General features: G+C 37.2%; 1 protein-coding gene across 1 annotated transcript in view; it reads right to left on the bottom strand.

Annotated features, from left to right (window-relative positions):
- Window positions 1–21,136, bottom strand: part of PPP6C (protein phosphatase 6 catalytic subunit) — a 43,440-nt gene that overhangs the window by 10,409 nt on the left and 11,895 nt on the right. Inside the window, exons 2-4 of the mRNA XM_020967557.2 lie at window positions 7,409–7,504; window positions 4,122–4,187; window positions 2,461–2,602 (exon numbers count right to left, since the gene is read on the bottom strand). Coding sequence (XP_020823216.1) covers window positions 2,461–2,602; window positions 4,122–4,187; window positions 7,409–7,504 — 304 coding nt within the window. The remainder of the gene's footprint in view (window positions 1–2,460; window positions 2,603–4,121; window positions 4,188–7,408; window positions 7,505–21,136) is intronic.

Here is a 21,136-nt window from a genome sequence, read left to right as displayed (position 1 = left end):
GAGAGAGAGAGAGAGAGAGAGAGAGAGAGAGAGAAAGAGAGAAACTAGTAGCCATTCCCCGCCAATAGATGTGAACAAACAGTTCTCAAAATAAGGATAGCAAAGTATTCATAACCACATAAAAAATGCTCTAAAACACTAGGAATTGAGAAAAGCAAATCATAAACAACCCTGAGGTTTCACCTCACACTCTGAAACTTGGAAAAACTGACAAAAAATAACAATACTTAATTTTGGAGGAGTTGTAGAATGAGAATGTGAAATGAGACCTCATACATTATTGGTAGAGCCACTGTGAAAGGATACAACCATTTTGGAAAGCAATTTGGAATTATGCAAATAAAGGGACTAAAATGTTAATCCATACCCTTCATCTCAGAGACTTCATTACTGGACTTACACACCAAGGAAGCCAATGATAAGAAAAAAGTTCTCACATATTCCAAAATATTTACAGCAGCACTTTTTGTGATAACAAAGAAATGGAACAAAGTAAATGCCCATTGATTGGAGAATGGCTAAATAAATTGTGGTATGTGAATGTAACAATATAACTGTGCTGTAAGAAATTATGTGATGAATACAGAAAAACACGGAAAGATCTACAAGAACTGATAAAGAGTAAGGCCATGAAAGCAATATACACAACGAATACAACAATGTAAATGAAAGAACTACATACCAAAACCAGAAATGAATAACAAAATTATAAAGATCTAGTAGAACTCTAATGAAGAGATATAAAAAGACACCCTTAACCCACCCTTTTGTGGAGGTTGAAGGTCCACATGTGTTAAATATTGCACATGTTTTCATACTTTTTCAATGTATTCATTCATGAGTTGTGCTGATTTTTTTTCCCCTTTTCAAAAAATATTATTTGTTATATGGGATATATATCTGAGAGGTGGGAAGCTTCGCAAGGGATACTTGGGATAACTACAATGAAGTAAAAAATAGGAGACATCAATAAAAACTTTTTTAAAAATTAAAATAATTTTTAAAATTGTTTTATACTGAGCTGAGATCTTAGTTCTATATTGGGCTGAGATCTTAGTTAACCACATTGATATCTTGCAATATTTATAGTTATAAGACTAGGTCTTTCAAAGATTCACTATTTTACATCAGAACTGATGGAATATTTGAGCTTAAAAACAGCTTCAACTGCTGATGGCTGTTGAACTGGGGGGTGGACATTTAAGATGATAAATTTTGTGCTAACTCTTACACTCTTTAAGTAAACATGCAAAGCACAATAACAAATACAATACTATGATCTCCTTTATAATAGCCATTATTTGAAGCTGCAATAAAGTTGAAAACTCCTTAAATGTTCTACAATGGAGAAACAGCTGAACAAACTGTGGTATAATCAGCCTAATGGAATATGGAATATTTTAAAAGAACCTCTCCCTTTCTCACCCCCCCCATATATGCATACATATATTTCTAAAGCGTTACAGTTGGTATATATTCTTATATATTATTCTGAATCATCATTCTCAGCACATGTGTCAGGTCTTCCTTAAGACTCAAGAGGGCAAGGACTAAGTATTATCTAAACTTTGTATTTCCCGCAAGGTACTCTCTATACAGATATACTTACTACATGCTTGTTGCATTGACTCAAATAAAAAGAAGTAATAAAGACATGAAATAATGCTAAATGAAAATAGCTTATACATGATCTGGAATTACATAAATGGAAAATATACACACAAATACTGAGGAAAGTGAACAAATAAATGATGATGGAAAAAGTCACAGAAGGGAAATACTCAAAGGAATTAGTTCTAGAAAGGGCTTTTAAAGGTTATCTAGGACAACCCCACTCTTTAATTTTAGTGATAAAGAAAATGAGGCCCAGAGAGAGAAAGTGAATTTCCCAAAGAAAGAGAAGTATTAAACAGCAGAACTGGGTTTCCAACCCAGGTCCTCTAATACTGAATCCAATACTGTTTGCACTTGAACATAATATCTTATGAATTAAAAGATTTTCTTTCAATGTTAAATTAGTTGTAAAGTTCAGTTCACTTGATCCTATTAGTGCTTAAAGATTTGCTTAGAAGAGAGCTAACTCACTGAAAGACAAAATTCTTCTGAAATCTAGTATTCAATACTTTCATGTCCAGCTTTTCTAACCCTGGCTTCCAGCATGATAGTCTTTGGATTCTCAGTGGCATGACAGCTTTTCTTCAAGGAACGTGAAGAAAATTTTCACTTCCAGAAAAATATACAGAATTCTGTTTTAATTAGTGAGCTATACACCTGAAATGAATGATACTGCCCCAACTCTGGAATATTTCATTATTTAACATTTATTGACAAAGACTACAACACTCACATTTTGAAGATGATGAAAGGTGTTTTTTAAAACGTGGAAAAAAAAAGAAAGTTGAAAAGCGTATACTCTGAAGGGAAAAATACAAAACAAAAAGAATGGGAGAAAAATCTTACCATAAAATCCATAAACCTGTGTTATCTGTCTACTCTCATGATTTCCTCGTAAGAGTGTAATACGATCAGGCCATTTAGCCTTTAGTGCAAGAAGGTAAGTGAAGGTCTCCAAACTGTAGTAACCTCTGTCTACAAAATCGCCCTGCAAATTAAAAGCACAAAGGTATTAGCAATATAGCAGTCGGGATGATCCTACCATCTATTAAAGCTTTCCTTCAATAGACCTCACTGTGCCAAGTTCTCCTGCACTCCTAAAAGCTATGTTAGCAAAGCAGATGTTCTAGAAAGACTCCCAAGATAGGCTAGGTGACAAAAGAGCAGGTCTGTCTTCCAAGTACCAATATAAACATAATTAAACTGGAAGAGGCTCAGTACTAGATAGTTACCTATCAAGTAAGCATTATTTTTGACTACAGAAACCCATCAAACTGTCTCCTAAGACATGAAGGGGTTGCAACTGCTTTGGTACAGAATGTCTACAACAATGACCCTGAGGCTTCTTGAAGCACTTCCCGCCCCTTCACTGGAGAGGCGGGGTAACACAGACATGGAACACTGCATAGACAGATAATAGCAGACTCAGCTGATGTGCTGGTTGGTTTTGCTCAACTACTTTTCTTTTTTGTTATAAGGGATGTTACAATGGATATAAAAGGGGAAGGTATATTCAAAAATGAAGATGTAAAAACAAAAGAGAATGACAAAATTTTTTTAAATGAAGACCAATACACACACTTAGAATGATTTCAAAACCTGATTTCTCAGTCTCCTGAGTTCACAACTTTTCAAATACCACATGTTTCACATTTCTGCCCTATTTAACACTCCCCTTAAGTTTTGTTTAGGCCAGCATTAAATTACGAGCACATATACCAACTAAAACGGAGGTAATCTATAAGTCTGCAAGATTAGAAGCTTGTCATGTGAAAGTTACGTAAAAGTAACAGTTCATTTTAAATGACAATCAGGAAGAAAAATGACAGGACACAAGACCCTAACCAGCTTTGTGACTTTGAACAAGTTATCTGACTTCTTAGTCTTAGTTCCTCATTTATATAAGGAGATTAAAATAGATGATTTCTAATGTCTCATCTAATGGAAAATTCTAGGTCTCTGAAAACAGTAAATGCACCTTACATTAACTTGGCATCAGAAATATTTTTAGAATCACAAAGAGAAAATAAGTGAATTGTCACCTTAAGGGAAACAACACTGAAACAAAAATACTTTCTGTAAAATATCTCTGTAGACATGTACCATTAAAAAAGCAAAATGAAAACTCAAAAAAACCTTGAGTTCAAAGGCACCTCGAAGAGAATCTAGTCCAAAGCCAGCTGAAAAAGGAGGAATTTTCTCCTCAACCTTTCCAACAAGTGATCATCCAGTCACTTACTTGAAGAATTCCAGTGACAGAGAACTCTCTAACTGCTCAGGTTTCCTCTTTTGGAAAGCCTGAATTGATATGAGATTTTTCCTTACAGGGAAGCAAAATATGTTTCCCTATAGTTTCTGACCAATGATCATCCCTTTGGTCTCTAGGATCAAAGAGAACAAGCTTATTCCCCTAAGGAATAAGTACCTCTCCTGTTAATCATATAAATCACTAAAACACTCAATTATATTAACATTCAGCTAAACACTTATCACCAGTATTTACATACCATAAATATGTAGTTTGTGTCTGGAACTTGACCTCCAGTTCTGAAGAGTTCACAAAGGTCATAGAACTAGAAAAGAAAAATAAGATAACTCTATCATGTATTCTTGTTAGCAAGCAAAATTATAAAACCAGTAACTAAAATACATAAATTTTGAAAAATCTTTGAGATATCCACATTTTACAAAAGAAGAAAATGAGGCCCAAAGAAGAGAGGCAGATTGTACTGGGTCGTGCAGACAAAAAGGAACAGAGGTAGGATTCTAAATACACAGATCTTCTGACTAAGGAGAACCTAAGAATTTCCACACATAATACTAAAAATGGAGTAGAGAAAAAATGATGGCAGCAATGAGCTCCTAAAAACCTAAGCTCAGAAAAAACCTAAATAAATCATTACACTACATGACTTTAAGAGTCACTACTACTACTACAAACAGATAATATTACAATTACTACTAGATCTTTAACAGGGTGGAACCTTAAAGCATCCAATTGTTGGAAGTTTCTATCTTCCAACAATTAAGAAAATCTCATAGCCTATAATGGGATTCAAATATCAATTAATGAACCAACAAGCAATTAGATAACCACTATACAACAGCACTGTGCTAGGGACTAGGGATACAAAAGCAAAAATGTATCAGTCTCTGCCCTCAAGGAGTTTACATTTTTATGAGTGAAAGAAAACACATATAATTAAATGCAAAGTACATAAGAGGTTTAAGAAGAATTATGGGAGTGGGGCACTAGTTGCTAGGGGATCAAGAAAGGTTTCCTTTAGAAGGTTGCATCTGAGCTGAGCTTCGAAGGAAGGGAAGGCATTCTAAGAGTTGGAGGTGACCGAAAAAATGCAATCTATGCATGGGGGGGAAGATAAAATATCACATACTAGCAAAACCAAATAAGTCAGCTAGGCTGGAACACAGAATGTGTGCAGGGGAATAATATGTTATAAGCCTACAAAAGTAGGCTAAAGCCAGACTGTGAAGGGTTTAAAATGTCCAACAAAGGCGTTTGCATTTTAACATAGAGGCAGAAAAGAGCTCTTGAAGTTTTTTGAGCTAAACAGTGGCGTGGTAAGACTGATGTTTTAGGACTAGCATTCTGGCAATTGTGTAGAGAAGGATGGAGTGAAATGGGAAAGATATGATGCAAACTGATAAGAATAGTGCTACAATAACACAGGAGAAAGTTGATGAGACCCTGAAATAGGGTGGCAGATATGTAAGTGGGAAGCTGTAGTGATAGAACCAAGAAATGCTGATTAAATGACTGGATCTGAGAGGAAAAGAAGTACGAGACTCTATAATGACTCCAAGACTACAAACTAGAGTGACTGGAAACATGGCTGCACCTGACAAAAATAGGAATATTACTAGGTGGAATAGGTTTTTGAGGGAAAGATGAGTATTCTATTTTAGATACGAGTTTGAGGTGTTGTTGGAACATAAGATTCAAAATGTTTAACAGGAAGTTGGTGATGCAGAATGTAGGACCAGAGAACTCTCTTACGAGAGAGTTAAACTTATTCATTCATCAAAATTTATTAAAAGCCTAATATAGGCCACTTAGACAAAATCATCTAAAGGATTTATTCAAGAAACATCATCTTCAGCATGTTACAAGATCAATTATCAACTCAGTTCAAATTCTAATACTTTGACTCCCAAAAATCCTGTACAAATAAGAAGTAGGCCATGTCATATACTTTTTTGTATCTCTACACAGTCTGACACACACAAATAGCATTCACTCAATAAACAACTATTGGTAGACTGATGGGTGGGTCCGCTTTCAACTCTATTTTCCCCGAAGTCAGAAATAACCCTTCAATTCTCTATCAAAATTTTATTCTTCAAATAGCTGTATTTACAAGTCAGCAATTTCCCCAATATTCTTAAATCAGATGATTAGTCAAATTTCAACTCTGTCATTTATTTACTAACTCTGTGACCTTTGGCAAGTCACTATATCTCTATGGGTCTCAGTGTCATCATCTACAAAATGGCATTAAGACTAGATGATAGAATCATATAATGTTAGGGCTGGAGGAGATCTTCAAGATCACCTAGATCAATCCATGCATTTGACAACAGAGAAAAATTAGGAGAAGTGATATGTCCAAGGTCACATTATAAGATAGTGGCAGCCAGGTGGTCACTCACCTGTAGTCCCCGTTACTGAAGAAAAGAAGGCTGGTAAATCACTTGAGTTCTGGGCTAAAGACAATCAGGTGTACACCCTAAGTCTGGCACTAATATAATAAGCCACTGAAAAGAGGAAAGAGGGTCACCAACCTGTCCAAGGAGGGATGAACCAGTCCCAAATCAAGCAGGTCAAAGTTTCTTTGCCAATAAGCAGTTGGGACTATGAATGGCTGCTACACTTCTACTTTGAGTGAGAGACCCACTTGTACTCACTCTCCCAAAAAAAGTTAAAAAGCTGAAACTCAAAAACAAGTGTCCTAAATCCCAGTCCAGAGCTTTATACTATATCGATGATCTCAATTGTCTGTTCCTGCTAGAATATTCTATTAGTCAGCAGATAAATGAAGACACTGAAGATTTCTAAACCTAACCCTCTAGGTTAAGCACTGTAAGCCAAAACCATTTGTTTAGGACAGTTATTCCACATTTATTCTCACTAACAAAACTACAGGATTTTCAAAGGTTTCAAAAATTAATAAGGGAAGACAGTACTTAGAACCAAATTTCAAGTTAATAAAGGGCAATTAAAATGACTTTATATTATAGCTCTTTTGAAGATGTGATATAGTGGAAAGAGCAGTAGAGTAAGATTCAGAAGACCTACATTTCTATGATTCTCACTTGCCAGTCCTAAGTCTCATCTTTAAAATAATAATAATGGCACTATGTCATAGGACTGATATGAAGGAAAAAAGGTTTGTGAACCTTAACACACTATATAAATGTGAATTATGATAATAATCACTACCTTTGTGACTCACTGGATGAGACAATTCACCAGTTTCCTCAAAACAAAATGAAGTGATTAAACTAGACAATTTCTAAAGTCCATTACAGCTCTAAATCCTACGATTTCTCCTTCAGGGCCAGTGAGTGATTTTTCATTTTCATTTTCAAATTCTAAATTTCAATATCCCAAAGGGATGACCCTCCCACTACACATTTACTCACCATAACACTGACTCAGGAAATCACAGTAATTGAGGCAACCTAGACAACCAGAAGCTGCTACATGTCAAAATTTGCAGAACGAGTAGAAACACACACGGACAGTACAAACATCTGCTCATGGGATTTTTACCTGTCCGTGTATGTCTCCACAAACTGTGACTGGTGTAGATACTGGCTGAACATTTGACTCTTCCAACAGGAGGTCACAAACGTAGTCACATAATCGCTAGGAAAAAAAAAGAAAGCTTGAGAATATTAGCACAATGTTAACAAAAATGAGCAGGTATCACTAATAACATTTTTTGACATAAATTAAATTAACTTGCAATTGCTGTGGATTAATCTGTCAGATTTATGCTGGTCGTGGTGTTTTAAAACTCTTACAATCTGGGCTCCCAAAAAATATTATCAGTAATTATTTAAAAAACAAAAATCCTACTCATTCATTTAAATGAGAGGTTAAATTAAATTTTAAATCCCACTCATTTAAATGAGAGGTAGCAGTTCATAAAGACCTGGTAAATAAAACTAAAAATGAAACAAAATCATAGAATTTAAAGGGACACTAGAGATCATCTAGCCTGACTCCAACTTGAATTTCTTCTATAACATTCCCTACAATAAGTTACCAAAACTCTGGCCCAAGATCTCCAGTTACAGAAATCTACTACCCTGTAAAATCAGCCTATTCCATTTCTGGACAGTTCTAATTGTTAGATACTTTTTTTCCCTCCTAACGAGACTAAATATGCTTCTTTATAACTTCTACCCATTTCTCTATTTATGCCCTCTAGAGCCAATTAGTACAAGGATAATTCTTACTCCATGTAATAACCTTTCATGATCAAGTCACCCTTGAGCTCCCTTAAGTCTTCTACTCTCCAGGCTAAATGATCCCAGTTCTTTCAGTGGATGGAAAGCTGAAAAATATGGCAGAAAGACCACTGGCTGTGCAGTCTGAAAACCCTCATTCAAATCAAGCCTCTATTAAAGGCCTGTGACCTAGGGCAATCACCTAATTTCTCTGAATCTCAGTTTCCTGGACCAGACAGTTTCTCAGGCCCCTTTTAATCTACAATCCTACAAACAACATTTAACAATTCACTATGGGGGCAGCTAGGTGGCATAGTAGATAAGAGCACCAGGCCAGGATGACCTGAGTTCAAATAAGACCTCAGACCAAACACTTGACACTTACTAGCTATGTGACCCTGGGCAAGTCACTTAACTCTGCCTCACCAAAAAGAAAAAGAAAAAAAAAGTTCATCATGGCTTAAACTAAAATCAGCAAATATTTATTAAGCATCTATGTACAACAGTCTCCTAATGATACTATATGGCTAGGAATGATGCTACAGCACAATTACCAAAGAACCAAAACTGCAAGTGACTCAATGATAACTTGCGTAAGTAATAGCATAAAAGATAGCATCTGGACAACTGAAAAGGAGGCAAGTTAGCTGGTCATGTAGCAAGAATGAGACACAACAAATGTTAAATGCTGCTTTTGTACTCGTGAAATAGTAGAAGACCTAGGAGGAAAACTCTTGGGTCCATCCCTTGTAGAAGATTTATAAAAAGACATCTAAACAAGAATAGTGCTTCAAACTCTAATTAGCCCTGTGACTTACCACCTGACTACTTCTCCATCTCTACCCACCCTGCCTCCAAATGGTGAGTTCCTCTCTAGTACCTCCGTTTGGGAAAGTACCTAGGCCAGCCACAATCACTTCAAAAACAGGATGAGCTGAGAGCCACACTTTTGGACTACTTTTTCCATTTTCCCATCAAGACCTCTTTACAATCTTCTCAAATTAGAATGTAAGGTCGTTCAGGGCAAGGGCTGTCATTCTTTGTGTTTGTATTTGTATTCCATGTGATTAGCAGAGTATATAGTAACCTGATTCATAAATGCTTATCTATCTAAAAAGAAAGTAAAGTAACAAATGAGTTGCGACATGTATGACTAGGAGTACCTACATTCTCAAAAAAATGAAGTATTATACACATCAAGCACTCTGCTAGGCACTGCAGATTTAAAGAAAAAATGCCCTCAGCTTGCTTACACTCTGCTGAGGGGTTATTATAAATACAGAGTCAGGGGCCAACCCTGTGATTTCACTGGTAAAGGGTAATTCGAGATGAGGAACATCTACCAGCACAGGTCAGTACTTCTCTGCAACCATGCAACAAACTATGCAAACAACTATGCAACAAACAATGTCATTTGTTCAGCAAAACCCTTTCAATAACAAAAATAAGGTATAAATCCCCAAGGAAATTTAATGTACTACTTATTTTAGATTTATTAAGCATTTACAATAACTACAATAACTTTTGCCCAAAAAAGTTCCAAGTTAAAATTTATACTATACAATTATAATATATAAAACTTCATTATGCCTATAATTAAGAAAATTCTAAATATAAAATTACAAAATAATTACAAATAGTTTATATGGGACATTCAGTAAGAACTAAAAAGAATCAGAGATCAACTTCCAGGAGCCAAGATGGCAGAGTAAGAAGTAAGTCACTCCTTCCCTCCCTTACTGACCTCTAAAAACCCAGAAAATATCATCCCAGGAAAAACCCTGAAACAGCCGAGCCAGCAAAAAGATGGGGTGCAGCAGTCTTTGCAGCCCAGAAAGCTGGGAGGATTAGGGGAAAGCTCCCTCTCACCCTGGTGGAAGGAGGCATCCCAGTAAGGTAAAAACATGAGGTCATTTCAGAATGACTCTGCCCCACCTCAGCAAACTAGGGGAAGACCCTGAACCCCAGGATGGTGGTGGAGCAGGCAAGCACCAACACCAGGTCTCCCCCCACCCCCAACTGTTTTGGCATAGGGAGGGGAACTAGAAGACTCTAGTTTGGAAAACCAACATGTGCACTGGCAGGCAGGTAGCTTCAAAGCAGCCCAGGTCAGCAGGCATCCTCCAGGGGCCAGAAATCCCCCCACCACCCTAAGAGCTTCAGTGTGGTTCACCTCAGCTTAGCAACAGGTAAGCTGCCAGACCCCCACAGCCTCCAGTTGCCAGCATCTGAGGCCCCAGAGCCCAAGGCCAGTGACCAGATCCCTGTGCCACAGCACAAGAAGCTTGGCTCTGTGACCCTTGTGCTCCAGCAGGAGAGCTCGACTTAAAAAGCCAGGAAATAGGCAAACACCATAAGCAAAAAGCAGAAACTGACAACGACCATAGATTCTTACTATGGGGACAGGGAATATCAAAACACAAATTCAGAAGAGGACAACACTGTCAACATACCCACATCGAAAACCTCAAAGGGGAATGTGAACTGGTCTCAAGCCCAAAAAGCCTTCTTGAAAGCACTCGAGAAGGATTTTAAAAGTCAAATGAGAGAGGTAGAAGAAAAACTGGGAAAAGAAATGAGACATATGCAAGAGAGAGTCAATAGCTTGGAAAAAGAAGGACAAAAATTGACTGCAGAAAACAATTCCTTAAAAAGCAGAATTGGCCATATGGAAAAGGAGGCAGAAAAATTCACTGAAGAGAAGAACTCCTTAAAAAGTAAAATGGGCCAAATGGAAAAGGAGGTACAAAATCTAACTGAAGAAAACAATTTGTTAAAAATTAAAATTGGGCAAGTAGAAGCTAATGACTCTCTAAGATAGCAAGATTCAGTCAAAATCAAAAGAATGAAAAAATAGAAGAAAATATAAAATACCTCATTGGAAAAACACACCTGGAAAACAGATGCAGGAGAGATAATCTAAAAATTATTGATCTCTGTGAAAACCGTGATGAAAAAAAGAGCCTGGACAGCATCTTCCAAGAAATCATCAAGGAAAACTGCCCAAAGTCCTAGAACCAGAGGGTAAAATAATCATCAAAAGAATCACCTCCTGAAAGAGATCCCAAATTGAAAACTCCAAGGAATATTGCAGTCAAATTGCAAAGTTATCAGGTCAAAGAGAAAATACTGCAAGCAGCCAGAAAGAAACAATGTTTACACAGAGCATCCCAAAATCCTAGTGGAGTTCTAAGCTATCGTAATTTAAAATTTTGGGGATGCTCTACTATATATAAACTAACCTTAGTGAGGAAAGAATTTCTTTTTTTTATGAATTTATTTATTTTTAGTGCTCAACATTCATTTCCACAAGATTTTGAGTTCCAAATTCTCTCCCCATCTCTTCCCTCCCTCCATCCCAAGATGGTGTGCACTCCGAATACCCCTTCTCTTAATCTGTTCTTCCTTCTATCACTTCCCCACCCCCTTCTCTTAACCCCTTCCCCTTCTATTTCTATTGCCTATGTCTTATTTTCCAGTTGCATGTAAAAAACAATTTTTAACATTCATTTTCAAAACTCTTGAGTTATAATTCTCTCCCTTCCTCGCTCCCCACCCACCCTCATTGAGAAGGCAAGCAATTCAATATAGGTTATACATGTGTAGCCATACAAAACACGTAATAGTCATGTTGAGAAAGATTAACTATACTTCCCTCCATCCTATCCTGTCCCCCATTTATTCTATCCTCTCCTTTGACCCTGTCCCTCCTCAAAAGTGTTTACTTTTGACTACCCCTCCCCCAATCCTCCCTCTCACTTTCCTGTAGGATAAGATAGATTTCCATACCCAATAGAGTGTGTATATAAGTTATTCCCTCCTTAAGCCAAATTTGATGAGTAAGATTCACTCATTCCTTCTCACGTCCCCCCTCTACCCTTCTACTATAAAAGCTTTTCTTGCCTCTTTTATGTGAGATAATTTACCCCTTTTACCTCTCCCTTTCTCCTTCTCCCAATACGATCCTCTCTCTCACCCCTTAATTTTATTTTTTAGATAACATCCCTTCATATTCAACTCACCTTGTGCCCTCTGTATGTGTATACACATACATATGTGTACATATATAGATATACACACACACACACGTCTTGCATAACAAACCTTTCTCATCAACCATCCAGGCTGTCTTGTGCTGGAAATTTGTTTCACTGTCTTTTTGTGGGTTCTGCTGCTCTTCAATTTGTCTAGAGTCATTTTTTACAGGTATTTGGAGGGGTTTGGGGGAGAGCTCAAGCAAGTCACTGCTTTTATTCCACCATCCCAGGAAAGAATTTCTTTAGATATGACTTTCTTCTCTTCTACGACTGGCATATCAGTTTTCTTGTTTAACCCATTAATCACGTCCAACATTTCATGACTCCATGTGGGGTTTTCTTGGCAAAGACACTAGAGGGGTTTGTCATTTCCTCCTCATTCTACAGCTGAGAAAACTGAGGCAAACAGGGTTAAGTGACTTGCCTACGGTCAACAATTAGTAAGTGTCTGAAGCCAGATTTGAATTCAGGCCCTCCTGACTACAGAGTCAGCGCTCTATCCACTGTGCCACGTAGCTGGCACATCACTATACTCTCACATAGATAAAACTGAACCAGTGTGGCCAACCAGATCATTTGAAAATCCTCCAACACAAGAATAGCAACATAATAAAAGAATAGGTTTAAAACAGAAAGGTTTTAATACTACATTAAAAGGTTTGTTTTGACGGTTTCAAGACGGCTTATGATGCACGTGCCCAGCAATCGTGGTTTTCAAGCAGCCTGACATTTGCACTGCAAAAACACAATCATTCATAACATCTTGATCAAATGATTCCACAGCTTATGAGATGTAATTACAGGGTAACAGAGGGCAATGAGGGATAACAGTACACAAATGAAGGTATGAACATGTATCTATCAGTTGAGAATCGGCTTAAGCTGGAATGCTTAACCCTTATGGCAACTGTGGAAACAACTTGGTGAACGGCTGAGAAACTGCAAAAATACACTGCACTTAGTGCAATCAATGAACAAACACCAAAATCATTGCGCTCACAATCATGACGGTTCCGAATTCCTGCAGAAACAAAACCTATAATGCTTCAAGTATGCACATACTTGTTGTCTGAGAGGGAAAAAAATGTATTTGTAACCTAACTGGGCAATTATTCATTGATTAAAACACCATTAAAGAATTTTTAGTGCAAATCCCTTGGACCATCATGGGAGTTCCTGAACCACCAAATGGAAACCACTATAGCAGGCTACCTTTCATGTACACAGATAAGCATAATAAGTATAAAAAGTAAAAGGGAGCAAGGAAAGAATCAGACAAAGCACTTTAGGAAAATTCAAGGAGAAAGGGACCACTAACAGGAAGGAAAAGTGAAAACTACAGAGAAGTAGCACTGGGCTGAACCCTGAATGATATTTCAAATTCCCTCACTATCCTAGCCCCATTCTTAGGACACACTCAGGGTTATCAAAACCATTCCTAAAATGAGAAGCACAAAGCAGGGCATAATAGTACAGATGAAATTCTAAAGGACAATGTATCTGTCTAAAAGTAAATGGATTTTGGTGGAGAACTTATTTGTAGTGTTCTGCCTCTGAATGAGTGGTAAATAATTTTCATATACAGCGACCCAGGAAGATAAAAATTGTCTATTGTGTTACCTAAAAACAGAAGAGCTCTTGACAATTAAGAGAGCTATCAATCCTTCAGAAAGAAAGATGAGCTACAGGAGACTTGGCTGTTAAAAGAGGGAGAAGAAAAAAGAAAAACATACATGGAAGGAATAAAATGGGGTCTAGTGGGGAAAGGGGGGCAGCTAGGTGGCGCAGTGGATAGAGCTCTGGCCTTGGAGTCAAGAGGACCTGAGTTCAAATGTGACCTCAGACACTTGACACTTACTAGCTGTGGGACCCTGGGCAAGTCACTTAACCCCAATTGCCTCACCAAAAAGCAAGAATATGGTCTAGTGCTAATGTTGGCCAAACATGTACTGAGTTTTTGGTGTATTCATTTTTTTTTAACCTGTATTTGCCCTTACTTCAAGGATCTCTAATTTCCTAAGTACAGTTACTTCCTACCTTCCTATGCATTCTGCAGTCTTCATGAGTTGTTGTAGCCTAAAAACTTCATCACCTAGTCACTGATACTTGATCATAAGCTTCTCTAAATTTTGATAGGCTGATCCCAAGGAGAGAGAGAGACCTATAATGGAAGCTTCTTCAACTTTGTAGGATATTCTAGAACTTATACTTCAATGACACAGCCTTTAAGAATTAAGGATAATTTCTATGCAAAATGAGGCATTAGAAGAGTACTTAAAGGAGGAGTTCTTAACCTTTTTTTATATCATGATAGACTGAAAAGGCCCATGGACAATGGCATCTCAAAACAAGTTTCTCTACTTATGTATCTTTTTAAAAAAGCATTGTAGGGGCAGCTAGATGGCACAGTGGATAGAGCACCAGCCCTGGAGTCAGAAGGACCCAAGTTCAAATTTGGACTCCGATACTTGACACTTACTAGCTGTGTGACCCTGGGCAACTCACTTCACCCCATTGCCTCGCAAAAATATATAAATGAATGAATGAGCGAGTGAGTAAATAAATAAATAAATGGGTGAGTAAATAAATGAATGAATGAACAAATAAATAAATGGCACTGTAATTATCCTGGTCTCTATTTGATGTGATCCTAGAAATGCTAGTAATGGCAATAAGAAAAGAGAAAGAAATTAGAGTCATAAAGATACACAGAGATGAAACAAAACAATTCCTATTTGCTGATGATTTTACTTAGAAAATGTTTTTACTTAGAAAACCCTAAAGAATCAGCAAAGATACTAATTGAAACAATGGATTTAGTAAAGCTGCAAAGGTTAAAGTAAACCTGTAAAGGTTATAAAATAAACTCATTTTTAAAAAATCAACATGTCTATTAAAACCCAAGGGCCAATAACAGAAAAGGAAGTCTCATTCAAAATAACTATAAAATACACAAAATATCTGGGTGTCATTTCTTACAAATGCAATTACGAAAATGTTCTTTGAAGAAATAAAGAACACCTTAAATAACTAGAGGAATACTAGTGCTAATGGCTAGCCCTGTCAATATGATAAAATGACAGTATTACCAAAGTTAATCTACAGATTTAGTGTCAGACCAACCAAACTATCAAAGGGACACTTTACAGAACTAGATAAAATAATAACAAAACTAATTTGTAAGAACAAAAAAAAACAAACAGAAAACTAGATCAGTGGAAATGACTAGACAAAGAAAAATCAAACATAATTGAATTTAATTACTTAGTAATTTATAAAACTGAAAACAAATTACCTAGGAAAGAACTCCCTATTGGAGTAGGGACCGCTAGGAAAACTGCAAAGTAATATGGCAGAAAGCATACTTATGCCATAGACCACAATAAACACAAAATGATATGACCTGAACATTAAAGTTCATATCATTAAAGAAAAATTAGAAGAAGTTGATCATACTTTTCACAGCTATGGGGAGAGTATAAATTCTTAAACAAGGGATTGAGGAAATTACAAAAGACAAAATGGATAATTCCAACTACACCAGATTTAAAACTTTTGCAGGAATAAAATTAACACAGGTAGGATAAAAAGGGAAGCTATCACCAGGGGGGAAAAAATCTTCATATCAAATATTTCTGATATAACTCCTATAACCAGTTATACAGAAAACAGAAACAAAGACTATGAAAATTATTTTCTTCTAAGTGCTCTAGGTTGATGAACAACTCTTCTCAAAATAAGAAACACAAGTTATTAAATAAGTATATGAAAGAATGCTCCAAATAAGAGAAGTACAAATCAAAACAACTCCCAGCCTCATCCATATACCCATTAAACTGGCAAAGATGACAAAAAATGGGAATAGTCAATGTTAAAAGATTGTGGAGAAATAAGTACACTAATGAACAGCTGGTAGAGCTATGAATTAGTCCAAACATTCTGGAAGTTGATTCAGAATCATACAGAGTAACAATTATGATAATCAAATGGAAAGGAAATGTCTTTTTATTTAATCAATTTAAGAGAGGGATCCCTTTGTTCACCTACGACCAGGCTGAAAGGGAAACCTTAAAAAAAAGTTCTGAAAAAGAACAACTGGTTTCAGGGACATAGTTCCCTTCAAGAGTATCTTGTATTAAGGATCTAAGACATCTCCAAAGGCCTCACGATGGAAAATGCTATCCATGTCCAAAGAAAGAACTATGTAGTTTGAATGCAGATCGAAGAATACTATTTGCTATTTTTTTTCATCTGTTGTGTTTTGTTTCCTCTTTCTGGTGGTTCTTCCTATTGGTTCTAATTCTTATTTACAACATCACTAATGTGAAAATATATTTAATATGAATGTATATGTATAGCCTATATGAGATTGCTTGCCATCTTGGGGAGGGAGGTAGCGAGGAAGTGGGAGAAAAATTTAAAACTCAAAAGCTTATGGAAGTGAATGTTGATAATTCAAAATAAATTAATTTTAAAAATTTTTAAAAAGAGTATCTTGTATTAACATCACAACTGTTCTGATTCGTAAAACAAAAACTCTAAACTTAAAACTTATCTTGGTTTTACTTGGTAGAATTTCACCTCTTGCTTCATGATCACTATGAAATATAAGCTGGATGTTGTTTAAGCTACAGAGAGAATTTCAATCAGCAAGAGAAACTGCCCATCTGGATCCCTTTCCAGAAGAAATGCTTGTATATTAATAAATTTTCAATGACAGATTTTGACTTGAAACATCCCTAAGCCAGATGTTGTTTCTCTTTTCTCTGAATATTTTGTACCTCTAAATACACTTTCACATCATACTTTGTGTTATGTGTATCTCTGTGTATGTCATATTCTCTTGGTCTTTATATTCCCTGAAGCTCCTAGCATAGTACCTTGATGGGACAACAAGCATTATTAAGCACCTAGTGTCAAGCAGTGAAATGTACTAAGCACTTGGAAAACAGAGACAGGCAAATACAAACAACAAACAGCCCCTACTCTCAAGAAGTTCATCTTCTAATGGGAGGGAGAGGGGGAGACAACCCGAAAATAATTATGTAAAAACAAGATATATACAAGCTATTTTGAATAATCTCAGAAGAAAGGCAAGTTAAGTAAGGAGGACCAGGAAAGCATTCTTGCAGATGGCTGGACTTCAGGTGAGACTTGAAGGAAGTCAGAAAGCACATATGAGGAGAGAGAGAGTTCCTGGCACAGGAGACAGGCAGTGAAAATGCATAGAAAACAGAAGCATTCTGGTAAGAAGAATGGCAAGGAGGCTAGTTCCCTGTAAATTTAGTGCCTTCCCTCTGAGATTAGCCCCAATTACTCCCCAAAATCCTACCACATACCTTGTTTGTGTATAACTGTCTATATGTTGTCTCTCTCATTATAATGTGAGCTCCCTGAGAGCAGGGACTGAGTGTTTTGGGGTTTGGTTTTCTGGCTTTTTTGCTGGTGGGGGTAGTTTTGTTTTGTTTGCCTTTCTTTGTATCCAGAGGCTTAGCACAGTGGCTGACACATAATAGGAACTTTAAAAAAACAAACCTGATTATGTCACTGCATCCCTGGTTTGACTTTGGTTAAGTCCAGAACCTCATGCATCATGCATGCCATGCTGCGTGCCCAACACTTAACTGAAATACTTAAGTTGTTCATCTTTGGATATACCTACATTAGCTTTCTACCATATATACGTAAAACAAATTTAATTTACTCATACTCTTCTTGATACTCTCTCTCTAGATTTTTGTGTAGTCTTCTCTCCTGATTCCTTTTCCTACTTATCTGACAGCTTAGTCTTTCCTAATAACCATGGGTGTCTCCCAAGGCTCTATGCTGTACCCTCTTTTCTTCTCCCTGTTTATTATTTCCCTTGGTAATCTCATCAGCTTCCATAGATTCAATTATCATCTTCATACAGATGATTCTCAAATTAGTCTAGCTTCAACTTTTCTCCTTATCTCTAATTCAATACACATTTATTAAGCAACTACTATGTACCAGACATTGTGTTAAGTGTCTGTTATACATCTCAAACTGGATGTCTAAGACACATCTTAATTTCAACTTGTCCAAAACCAAACTAAATAACTTCATGCCTGAATCCTCCCTTTTCCCTAACTTCCCTATGAGTATTAGGATACCATCCTCCCAATTATCCAGGCTCAAAACCTAGGTGTCATCCTCTACTACTTATTCCTCCTCCCTCCTCAGTCAGCTGACTACTCCTGTCAGTTTTACCTTTGAAACATCTCATATAACCCCCCTCTTTCCTCTGACACTGCCAGCACCCTGGTGTAGACCCATGTCATCTCCTGCCTGAAAGACTACAACAGCCTTCCAGTTAGTCTCCCTACCTCAAGTCTCTCCCAACTCCACTCCAATCCATCTTCTGCTCAGCTGTCTAACTAGTCTTTCTATAAAGCACAGACCTGACCACGTCATCCACCACCACTACCAATTCAACAAACTTCAGTGGCTCCCTAACACCTCCAGAAGCAAATACACAATCATCTGTCTCACTTTTAAAGTCCTTTATAACCTGGCACCTTTCTGGTCTTTTTTACTCCTTCTTCCCCCATATTCTGTGATACAGTGAACTCCCAGTTCGATGTTGTTTTTTTTCCATTAAATGATGTTTCATCTTTAGTGAGTGCAAAGCATTATGCCATTCACTGTGGGGTACACACAACTGAATATTTTCTCTACTTTCTAAGTGACCACTTAAAATCTATCTGGGAAGAGACATCTCCTTACCCACAGCTTATTTAAACTCCGTGGCGCTCAACAAATGTTTTGCTTGAATTGCTCAAGGGACAATAACACAGAAAATTTAAATTATATGAGCTGTAGGCAACAATTCAAGACAAGACTGATTATTTCATTCAACAAATATTTATTAAACCAGTACTATGTGCAAAGTCCTGGGCATTGCTGGGACACTGAAGAAGATTAAAAATTCAACTAAAACATAGGATCTGTTTCTTCAGTCACTGAGATTCTACAGACTTCACAAGTTACCCAAGTTCCTAACCCTGGAGTTACAGAGTCAAGGAATCTTATGACTGGAAGAAACCTCAGAAGCAACCCGAAGAACTCCCTCTAAAGATCCTAGGCAAATGGCTATCTGCCCTTTGTTTTAAAGACGCTTGGTGAAGAAGACCCCACTATCTCCAGAAGCTGCCCATTTGATGTTTCAATAGCTCTCATTGCTAGGAAATTTTTCTTTACGTCAATTGTAAATCTATCACTGCACAATTGTTACCAACTGTTCCTAGTTCTGTACTCTAGGACTAAGCAGAACCAATTCCCTTCCACATAAGACTTTTTACCAACATTACCTTTAAGCACTTTAAGAGCACTTTGCATACCTTAAAGCGCTGTATGTAATAATACCTATCTCCTAAGTCATCTTATTAATTACATCCTAGTAAGAGGGAATGAGGGCTACCAGACTGCTTCAAGACCTAGCATGAAGGACCCACAATCAAAGATCCTGGTACTACTGAAGTTCACTTTTCCCTCTCCCTCATCAGGCCAAACTGCCAATTCTCCTCCACAAAGTCTCTTTCCTTCTCTCCAAACACACTATTTTCCTTAATACTCTCATTCTTACCTAGACTACTGTGATAGTCTACTGATTAGTCTCCGGGATTCTAGTCACTCCACTCTGCAATCTGTCAACTGAATGACTGTCCAAAAAAAAAAAATTTTCAAGGCAAAAATGTGCCACTGTCACCCCTTATTCAGAAACGTCCAGTGGTTTTTTAATACTATCAGGATAAAATAACACATTTAAAGCCTTCTGCAATCTGATTCCAATACACCTTTCTAAGCTTATTCACATTACTTCTCACCACACAGTCTACACTCCAGCCAAACTCCCTGAACCTGACATTCCATCTCCCATTTCATGCCTCAGTGTACTACTGTGTCCAAAAAAGGGAGCGGGGATCAGAAAGGGTACTGGAAATAACAAAGAAAATGCCATATGAATTCCACACCTGGAATGAGGCATGCAGTTTCCAATGTACTACCTCAAGAAAGATAAAATTTAACATCAGGGATCCACAGAGGTGTGAATAAAATGATTAAAAGAAGAGAGCGACACTATATGGGGAAGAAAAAGACTACATCAATTAGGCTAAAGGCATGTAAATTAGGTAAAGGCACGTAAGCTTCTGAGGGTGGAGACTTTGCTTCTGTTTTTGTATCCCCAATGTCTTGCACATGGTCGATACTTAATAAATGTGTGCTGAATTCAATCTATTAACAGATGAGAATCTATAAAATCATGGATGGGGTAAAAATTTCTGTTTCTGCAGGAAAGGAACTTTACAGAAAACCCAGTATATTCCAACCAAGGTTGGTTTTTTCTTTTGCAAGACAGTCATAATGACTGTTCTTAATGTATTATAACCAATATCTAGACCACATGAGCAACAAGATAGAGGACCAGATATTTTCTTCAATCCCCATGACCTTTTAAACCTCTTCAAAAAAAAAAAGGAATTACGCACCAAAGATAAAGTAACTTTAGCTGTTTCTGTGGTAGGACATCCAGAATTAAAAAAAAAAACAAAACACATATCAAAACCTACCTCTACACCCAGGTCCCTCCTCCTTTTTTTTTTCCAATGCCATGGAAACTCTGGTTTTCAGAAGTTTGCGAGCCTGCTTAAGTTTTTTCAGGCCTGGATAGCCAGTTTGGCCACAGCCCTTCAAGAGCAAAAGCATGATGGAGGTGGTAACCTAGAAGCACCAATGCTGCAAAACTCTGAACTGCTACTGCCAGGCCAGAGAACTGAGGAATAAAGAAAGTGGGACAGGTCACCAGTATAGGACATCCTGTATGGGGGAGGGAATGGAATTTTAAGGGCTGTGTAGCATTCCACCAAAACTAAAAGGGCACTGCAACCAGCTGGGGCCAGTTCTAACCATCCAGACACCTAGGCTAATAAACCATAAATTGCCCAGTGTGGAAGGAGGCTGAACACCACAACCAGAGGGGAGAGTCA

This window comes from Phascolarctos cinereus, unplaced genomic scaffold (assembly GCF_003287225.1).
Source record: "Phascolarctos cinereus isolate Bilbo 61053 unplaced genomic scaffold, phaCin_HiC Scaffold_2;HRSCAF=192, whole genome shotgun sequence".
NCBI classification, from domain to species: domain Eukaryota; kingdom Metazoa; phylum Chordata; class Mammalia; order Diprotodontia; family Phascolarctidae; genus Phascolarctos; species Phascolarctos cinereus.
This window is presented reverse-complemented; position numbering and strand designations above follow the sequence as displayed.